The sequence below is a fragment of the Nomascus leucogenys genome, chromosome 15 (genome assembly GCF_006542625.1).
Source record: "Nomascus leucogenys isolate Asia chromosome 15, Asia_NLE_v1, whole genome shotgun sequence".
Lineage (NCBI taxonomy): Eukaryota > Metazoa > Chordata > Mammalia > Primates > Hylobatidae > Nomascus > Nomascus leucogenys.
In genome coordinates, this window is record NC_044395.1 from 80989550 (window position 1) to 80998603 (window position 9054).

The 9054-nt window shown below is 52.0% G+C and overlaps 1 protein-coding gene across 1 annotated transcript; it reads right to left on the reverse strand.

The window, feature by feature from the left end:
• Window positions 1-571: 571 nt before the first annotated feature.
• Window positions 572-4886, reverse strand: DBX1 (developing brain homeobox 1). Its single transcript, XM_030794666.1, has 4 exons — window positions 4368-4886; window positions 3599-3700; window positions 1455-1657; window positions 572-993 (listed from the first exon to the last, which is right to left on the reverse strand). Exons 1-4 carry the CDS (start codon window positions 4732-4734, stop codon window positions 631-633), a joined length of 1035 nt encoding a protein of 344 aa, XP_030650526.1. The 5' UTR covers window positions 4735-4886; the 3' UTR covers window positions 572-630.
• Between the last annotated feature and the right edge of the window lie 4168 nt (window positions 4887-9054).

The window sequence follows — 9054 nt, forward strand, 5'->3', positions numbered from 1 at the left end:
ATATATATTTTATATATATATAATATATATATATATTTCCTTTTTGAAAATCTTGAGCTTTCTAAGAGAACATCTGTGGGAAGACAGGAGAGGGGTGGGGGGTGGAGATGAGAGACTGAAGTGAAATAGGAGCCCCTTGCTATCTATCAGGGGAGGTGAAGGGATCTAGAGAGTCAACGGTGCTGGAGTTAGTTATATGGTTTGGTGTTTTCACTCCTAACTCGGTTTCCTCCTCCATAAACAGGTTTCCTACCATACAGGGTGATTGCTGCTAACGACCAGCAGGGTCTGTCTCACAGTAAGGTCCAGGCCGTGGGACCATAGAACACCCCACTGTGTTTAAAATAGTTTGCAATAAACAAAATAGAATGGAGCCCTTGCTGAAAAGTTAAGGCTGGGACCAAGACTTAAAGTGAACTAATGTGGGGAGGACTATTTGGAGTTGGTTTTTTTGGAAAGGAAATGTCTCTTTGGGGCTACCGCAGGGCCGGTGGCGCCCTCAATGAGGTGATGGTTCTACCGTCGGGAGAGGCAGCATCTGAGCACCCGGACAAAGTGAACGCGCAGACTGGACCCCACCTCTTCGATTTCAAAGCACTTAAAAACAGTACTCTGGCGTGCGAGCGGCTTCTAGGACACGGTGATTTCCACCTCTTCCTCGCCCTCCTCTTCCTCCTCGGAGTCTGAGAAGTCCGAAGGTTTCCCGGGGCTGCTCGAGTGCGCGGGCGAGGGGGGCAGCGGCCCTGGCAGCCGCGGGTCCCGCAGGTGCTGGGGGTCGGGGGACGCGTGGTAGGCCAGGCGGTGGCTGGGGCTGCCCGGGCCCTCCTCCTCCTCCTCTTCGTCCCCAGGGCCCTTCTGGCCCACGTCGCTGAGGTCCGGGTGCGGATTGAGCTTGGTGGGCAGGGTCTGCTCGCGACAGCCCCCGCTAGACAGGAGTTCGCGCTCCTTGGAGTTCCGCCATTTCATGCGTCGGTTCTGGAACCAGATTTTCACCTGGAATGTTCCGGCCAGCGAGAAGAAGGCAGAAGTAGAGGTCAGATCAGGGGCACCGGGGGACGCACGGGGGCGGGGAGTGGAGTGGGGTGCAGGCTCTGTCCTTCGGGCTGTGTCCTCTCCCCACCCCCAGAAATGAGTTCGGGTGGATTCCCTCATTGACTCTGCCCCCGCCTCAGCTCGCGGTTCCCTTTGCCTCATCCGCTGCCACCCTGCCCCGAAGGGCGGGGTTGGGGGCCGCTGAGCCCGGGAGAGAAGGCGGGGAGTGGGGGTGGGGAGAGAAGAGGGCTATCCTGCGAAGCTTCGAGGGTAGTGGCCGCTGTACTCACTCCCTCTCTAGGCCTCGGTTTTCCCATCTGTACAATGGGATCTAAGCCGTTTCCGAACCCTTGCAATTGACGGGCGCGCCGGCGAGCGGTGAAGGGCGGGGGCGGGGGTTGCTGCGGAGGAACTGCGCTCACCTGCGAGTCTTTCAGGCCCAGCTTGGCCGCCAGCTTCTTGCGGTCGGGCTTGCTGATGTACTTCTGCTTCTGGAACATCTTCTCCAGCGCCTTGCGCTGCACGTCGGAGAAGACTGCTCGACGCAGCATGCCCCGCCGAGGCTTCCCGCGCGCGGCCAGCGGCCAGGAGAAGGTCCCGGGGATGGGCACCACGCTGGAGGACGCTGCAGGGTGGGGGGAGGTGGCGAGTGAGTGGGCGTACGCCCCCCAGTCCCAACACGGCTCTCCCTGGCTTTTTGCTCTGATCCCTTCATCTCTTTAAAGCGCTCCTTTTTCTCCCCCTGGAGAATAGGCCACGAACCTACAAACCTGCGAGAGTGAAAGGCGCTTTCCGCCCAAATAACTTTCCCTTTCAACCGTGCAAACTCGGATTAGGTAAAACCACGGAAACACAGAAAACAGCCCCCACAATAGCCTGTTTCGTTTTTCCATTCAGTGGACTTAGGGAAACAAACTTGCGTACATCAGCTAAAACAGCAATAGAAAAAATAAATTACAAAAATGAAAATAAAATATCCAGCCGAGGCCACTGGGTTTCTCCCCTAAGCTTTTATCATTTCAGTGGCTTTTGCAGTCTTTAGATGAAAATGAGGTGCTTTACTATTTTGATAAAGAGGGAAAAATCCGATTTAGATTTTTTTGAAAAATCCAGTAAGTATTCATCTTTTTTATATTAATCCTTCCTCCCCTCCCCCACGAAACGTAAAGAATTCGGCCCGAATACATGAAAAGTGGCAGCTAATTAGCACATTGACTGCTTCCCAATAGGTATTGGTATGATAAAAGCGGGGAGAGTTTCGCTTTAAGCGAAAGAAAAAAAAACAAAACAAAAAGAAACAGAGACTCTAATGAAGCGTGAATGGTAATTGTGTAGTAATGAACTAACAGAAAAAGACTGAGGACAAGCAGCGAAAGCCATATATTACTGGGACAAAAGAGATTTACACTTTCAAACTAAACACAACTGCAGGCCAAGACCATTGGGAGAATACTGATGGCAGAGGCTTCTCTTCCCCGAATCGTTTTCATTAAATGGACATGAAAAGCTATTTATAAAGCTCGGGTTGTTTTTGTTAGAGCATTGAGATGAGGGAGAAAGGGAGCAAATTCCATTATTAGCAGCAGTGTGAATGGTGGTGGTGGTGGTGGTGGCGCTGGCGCTGGGGCGGGGAATGGTGAATTCTCTCTCCCCCTTTAAAAAATCAACTGCTTGTTTCTTTTGCTGTTATCTGGGAGTGCTGTAGTGATTTTACCCATCCCCGCAGGCCATGCCCAGTTTTTCTTCTCTTTATAGGGACTCTCCTGCCTCCTTTTTGGTTTTGACCAGTGGCAGAGTTTTTGAGCCGTAGTTTGAATCATCAGTGAGATTACAGGAAGAAAACCTGGTGAAAGCTGCCTAAGGTGTTGCTCCTTTAGGCTGGGGCACAATTTTGGCTTTCTTCTAACTGCTTCTTATTTTTCAAGATCAACGGTATTTTATAAGACAGGGTGGGAAAGGAGTATGAGAAGGGGTTTGGAAATCAGGCTGGAAATAGGTTGGGATTGGAGGAGGATCTAATCCGCCTCCCCCTGGGCGACCCTAGGCATCCCACACAAGAGGGCACCCCATGTGGTCTTGTGAAAAGCCCGAAGCCCTGAATGAGTCTTAAAGAGAAATTAGCCCCGGCTGGTAGGTGTCTCTCGGCGGCGTGGAGGGACTAGGGCCGGTCTGTGTGTGGCTGCCCGGAGGAGCTGACCAATTGGTCATGGTGCTGAAACCTTTGTGGGGAATCGTGGCCAAGTGCACTGACTCTGTGGGAAAACGGCGGCGTGAAGGGATGCCAACAGCTCCTCGCCGGGAAGGGAACCGCCTCAAATTGGGACCATGACAATTCCTGCTAATTTGTAGAGCAGGGAATTGGTGCAAAGTGTCAAGCAGTCACTGCTTGTGCTAAATAGGGCATCAAATTGGCGCGACGGATTCATGAATGTTGTACGCCTCGCAACCTCTGAACCAGAGCATAACCCCGAGGGGTGGACGGAGAAATATGGCTTCGGAGCAGGGAGCGATGGGCCGGGGCTGGGGCGCCGCCCTGCCTCGCGCAAAGAAAGGGGACGAGACCTACCTGGGAAATAAGAAGATCTGATGAAAGGCGGAAAGGACCCTTCGAAGTAGGGAAAGGCGAAGGTCTTGGGAGGGACGCTCTGGAGCAAGGCTGGGGATGTTTCTGGCGGGCGGTGGAGGGGGGACAGAAAGGAGAGAGGGAGACAGAAAGAATCTGATTACGTACTTGCCTATTGTATAGCACACTGAACACACGATATAATTAGCCCTTCATCTGGTTTCAAAGACATCTTTCTTATATGTTGACAGGGTAAAATAAATCTTCCCAACATTGTCTTATCTGTAAAACTCTTTTCTTTGCCCCCAACATAATTCTCTGCGCCATCCCACTCTACCCCAGTCTCCATCCTAGGCACTAACGAGATAGGTAGGACTGAGTGGGGAAGAAAGAAATTGCAGATTTATAATATTTGCTAATCCAATAAATATATCATATTGAGTTAAAAAAAAAACTGTCTCCTAGAAGCTCGAAGGCAGAAACGCAGACGTCCAGGGGCGTGCGCTCAGCGTTACTGCACCAGATGACTGCGCACTGTCTCCGACTTCGTGTGCTCAAGTTCACTCCGAGGATGGGGCGAGCCTGGAGGCTTTTCTTCCCCGGAATTGACTGGACTATTCTCACATTGCCTGACATAGGGTCTCAGAGTTCGTGCGTATGTGTGTGCACCTATGTGTGTGTGGGGGCCCGCTCGCTAGAAGAAACTGAGGCCAGGAGGACTCCGCGCATGCCTGGTACCTGAACGGGCCTTCAGGGTTCTGCCCTCGCTTACCTGTTCTGGGCCCCGAGGAGAGGATAGCGTTCACTCCAAACTTCAGAAACGTCGTCTCGCTGGCAGGGGAGACGGCAGTCGGCGGAGAGCCGCCCCGCCGGCTGCCGGGACCCGGGGAGCCCAGGTCCGAGGCCCCCGTATCGGTGAGGGCCGTGGGGGCCCCCTGCCTGGGCGGCGACATGCTGGCGGTGGGCACGTTGCGGGGCAGGTAGGCGGGGGGTCGGCTGATGCGGATCAGATCCTCCACCAGGAAGCTGGAGTGGCCGGAAAATGCCGACTGCAAGGACTGGGGCAGCGTCAAGGTGGGCGTGGGCCGCAGGAGGCTAGGGTACCCGGCGGGGGGCGCGAGGAGGCCGGGGAACATCATGGTAGGCGCGGGGCGGGCGAAATAACCCTTCTTTCAGTGGCCGGAGGGTAAATGCCTCGCTTCCCGCCCCTCCCGCCCCCACAGTGTCCTCTCTCTTGGGCTTAGCAAACGTCTCCAAGTAACAATCCCACTTGGGCGTCTGCGAGTCCTCCGTGGTCCTCTCGTCGAGGTGATGGTTTTATAGTGGCCCGCCCGCTAAAGCACTTTGAAAAGTGACAGCTCTGACAATGAAGTTCAACAAAGTTCTCCACTCGAGCTTCATTCGCCGGAGGCTCTGGACGCTCTGATTGGCGCAGGGGTGCAATTTATGATTGGATTAGTCTTCATAAGCATGGCCCGCACAATGGGCCGGCAACAAAGGCCCGCGCGCATCAATTCTGCATATCGACCGCCTCTTTGCAATACAGTGCGCCCCCAAAGCTCTCGCCGAAGGTTTTTGTTCCGAAGCAACACCCGGGCTAATTAAATGCCTACTTAGAAGTTTCAGATGGCATCTTGCCTCATAGAAAAGGAATTATTTAAAGAACGCACTAAATTTATTTGCAGCTCCCCTGCTAAGCCTGGAAAATAAATCAATAAATATTCATAGAAATACATCTTCAGGCTATCAGCAAAGTTGCCCTCCCTCTTGTGGGGTGGGGCAATGAAAAGTTTCAAGTCAGTGAACATGAAAATATACTCCCTTTCCGGTCTCTAGCCCTATCCGTTACTCCAGCTGAAGCATAAAGCAGATGTAGGGGTGAGTGAAATCAGTGTTAGAAGTCCCATTCTGATGACTCAGGGAGACTTGGAAATGCATGCTTTGGGGCCACTGGATGTGTGTCCGTAAGAGTGGGGAGAGGTCTGGAGTTATTTCGTTTCGGGAGACTGGTTGAGTTTGAGCGTTGGTAGATACCTGAACAGTAAAACTAGTCTCCTTCAAATTCCCAGCAACTTGGAAAACGATTTTCTGTAGGAGTTTCTGCAAGGGGCTCTCCGCACCTCACCTTGCGGGAGGAGCGGAGAAGAGCGGCGCTGGGCTGCCGAGCGGCAGGATTCCGCTTGCAAAGAGCTTAGGCTGACCGGAAACTGCCTCGGGCAAGGGTATCCAAAGGCTGTGAGTGCTATGCTGGCCGTTCTCCAACCACAGGGAGCAGTTTAAGTTGAAATCAGCGCTGACATTTTAAGCCATAGCAGCGAAGGTCCAGACGTCGTCTGGAGAGAACCCTAACACTTGCCGGACGCTTAACTTGGCCCAAGGTTTGGCAGCTTCTTAATTAACTACAACGCACAAACGCGTGAAAACCAGAGGGAAGGGATGCGGTTCCCAAGAATGTTGATCCACTCTGGGAAAGCCTTCTCTGAATGTGGGGCTTCAAAGGAGAATCTTCCTGGAGACAGTCCCTTCCCTTTCCTCTGGTTGGGGCTGAGGTGGCACTAAGACTCGATTCCCCCCATTTCTCTGTTCGGCGAGATAACAGATGTGTTAAATGTCCCATTCATCTCTTTAGTGTGGCTGAACCTCCCCAAAGAGAAGTGTGCAGCCCCGCCAGGCCGCCCTGATCCTATTAACCATGAACTAACTGTCACCTTCAGCTGGTTTTCCTTTTTGCTTTTTAACACAAAGCTTTCTCAAAAATCTTATTAACCAGCTTTATTTCTCTCGATGGTTTTGTTCGGGGTGTTTTGTGTCGATGATCTCCATGTCGCTGCTTTAACCATTCAATAAAAGTGCATCTGCGATTTATATCACATTAAACCAGAAACGGAGCCCGCTAAAACTCTCCCTTGATTCAAATTAAAAAGTTATTTAGGGACCAGCTCCAGAGGCGAATTAATGCTAGAAGATGACGTAAGTGCGGAGTCTCTGAGCTCAAGACCGCTCATGCTCACGGGCAGCAGGAGAAAACCAATCAGGAAAGAAATAACTTTTAAAAAAGGGGCTATTTAAATATGGGAAGCGCCTTGCTCGAGTTAATTGGAGTCCCCTGGAAACGGAAGAAGGAGATCTGTCGAAGAACGTCAAAAGTTCCTCTTTTTGAAGTTTGCAATAAAATAGGTGAGAAAAGTATAAACTATCTGAACACCTGCACTTTAACCTTGCCACGAGACAGTTTCCCATTGCAATAAGACTGGCTCTCTCCCTTCCTCTCATTCCTTTTTTCCTCAGGCCCACATCCTTCCTTCTCCCACTCCCTTTCCCTCTGCCCCCCACCCCTTTTTCTCCCCGAGTCTTAAGGACTTGGGCAATTGCCAGTTCCCAGAAGGACGCGCCGGGGGCTTCAGGATGTTTGATTCCCTGCAGGTGAGGCGCTTGTCCAAGTCTTCCGGATGATCAGAATAAAGTCTATATTTGCCAAAATCAACTTGGATTTTGTTTTTTTGGAGGGGGGAACGGTAAGAACTTGAAGCCAGCGTGAGCCTTTCCCAGCTCCTCCTTTCCTGTTGGGGCATTTGCCGGGGTGTAGTTTTCACCGTTTCCTGCCCGTTGACAGGCTTCATGCCACCCCCAGCCCCCACCCCAAGCCCCAGCCATTCTGCCTCACTATAGACTAACTGCTACTAACTTCTCGGCTTTTAAAAGTCTACCCTGCCATTTTTTGGAGGGTAGATCAACGCCTTGCTGCGATCCACGTGGACCCTGCTTCCTGGGGTCGGTCTCCACAGCCTCCTAAAGAATTCCTAAAGCGCCAAAGAGGAAAAGTGAGGGCGGGGGCGAGGGCGCGAGGGGGCGAGGGCTGGCCGCCCGTGAAAGGAAAAATAAATCCTAAGGAAGCAAGAAATCGGACGAAAGGATCTTACTTTAAGTGATCTCCTTGAACGCGTCTTTTCAAACTCCGCGATAGCCTAAGGAGCTGCGCGGCGCGGCGGCTGCGGCTAAGACCTGTGACTAATGCCATTTGACCTGAGCCCATGGGGTTTTGTGCGTCCTGCCATTCATTGTTATGTCGTTATCTTCAAGTTTATTTCAGAGAAATCACTCGCGTTCTTTGTCTCAAGGCTGAGCTTTCTATTTCTCTTTCAAGAGAAAAGAAGATGGGAGGGGAAAAGAGAGAATCGGAGGCCCTGGTTTGGGGTTTAAGGTCCTTGCCTACGCTGCGGGGGAGGCCGCAGCAGATCCGGCTGGGGCTCCCCGGGCCTAGGTGGCCAAAGCTGCCGAAACCTCCCTTGGATAGTAGAAAGAGCGTGTCGGAACGCACTCTGGGGGTTTCTTTCCCCCCCCCACCGCGCAGGGGAGAGCGAGCATGTTCCTGTCCCGGGCGCCGTGCGGTCGCAGCAGCAGCGCGGCCCTCTTCAGTGCGGGCAGTGCCTGGAATGTCTCGGGTAAGCGAAGGCCAGCAAGCGAGGCGAAACGGACACTACAAAGTAGAGAGTGGCGTGAGCTTCCCCGCCCTCTGAAAAGATGGCAAGTGTCCGTTTCGGGAAGGCTGCAACGCTAAGGCCACCCTTTGCAGGCTTCGGACCCCCAGTCCTCCACGCTCCCTGCCGGAGCAGTCAACAGAGTGAGAGCGCATTTTGGAAAGATTGGCCGGATGCCGGGTGGCGACAGGGAAAAGCGCCCGACGCCTGGCTTTGGGGTGGGGGGTGTGTGGGGGGCAGGGAGCTAACGGGCGAGGCGAAGGAGGAGGGCTGCGAGGCTCGGACTGAAAGAGCTTTCCTACCGCCCCAGCCCCTCTTCGCAAGCCTCTCTATTAAAACAGCTCTAAGGGGTTCACCTTCAGAATAGGCAACTAGGAGCTACCGCTGCCCCAGCCCTTTCTAGTGTCTCCCCCCTCAACCCCCATCCCTTTCACACACACTCCCCTCTTTTTCCTTGAAAATCCTTCTATTGTGCCAATCAAGCAGATGGTTTGCAGGAAATATAGCTTGGCCTCGCTGACCGAAACTAATTTTAACTAGCTTTCCAAGCCCGAAACGTTTGTTTTGCTCTTACAAAATAGCCCCCAAAACAGCTGGCAAGGGTGAATTAAACCCATTAAAGACACATTTATAAGAAATTATATTCACATAGATTGCCCGAACCCCCTTGTGTTGCCTAAGAGAGGAGATGAGCGCATTTAAATGAAAATGTCGCAGGACGCTCCCTTCCTTAACGTAGCCTGAAAGTCTCAAAACATTTTACTAAATAGATTAACTTGACTATTGTCTTGCATCACATTTATCAGCTTCATTAAGTGAATAGCTGAACAAATATATTACGCATGCATGAAAAGCTCTTTTTCGAGGAGTCTCATTGTATCCTCAGCCCTGACAGGTGGTTAACTGTGTGTTGTTTTTTTGTGTGTGTGGGTTTTTTTGGATGTTTTCTTTTTCTTTTTTTTTTTTTTTTTTTTAACCCGA

What these genes read in the sequence shown, in the direction of transcription:
- DBX1 (XM_030794666.1), bottom strand. Translation starts at nt 4,734, where the DNA reads ATGATGTTCCCCGGCCTCCTCGCGCCCCCCGCCGGGTACCCTAGCCTC. An exon ending in CTCCTCGGGGCCCAGAACAG is followed by an intron (nt 3,701 to 4,367) that starts GTAAGCGAGGGC and finishes ACCGCCCGCCAG; the next exon opens with AAACATCCCCAGCCTTGCTC. An exon ending in CAGATCTTCTTATTTCCCAG is followed by an intron (nt 1,658 to 3,598) that starts GTAGGTCTCGTC and finishes CCCACCCTGCAG; the next exon opens with CGTCCTCCAGCGTGGTGCCC.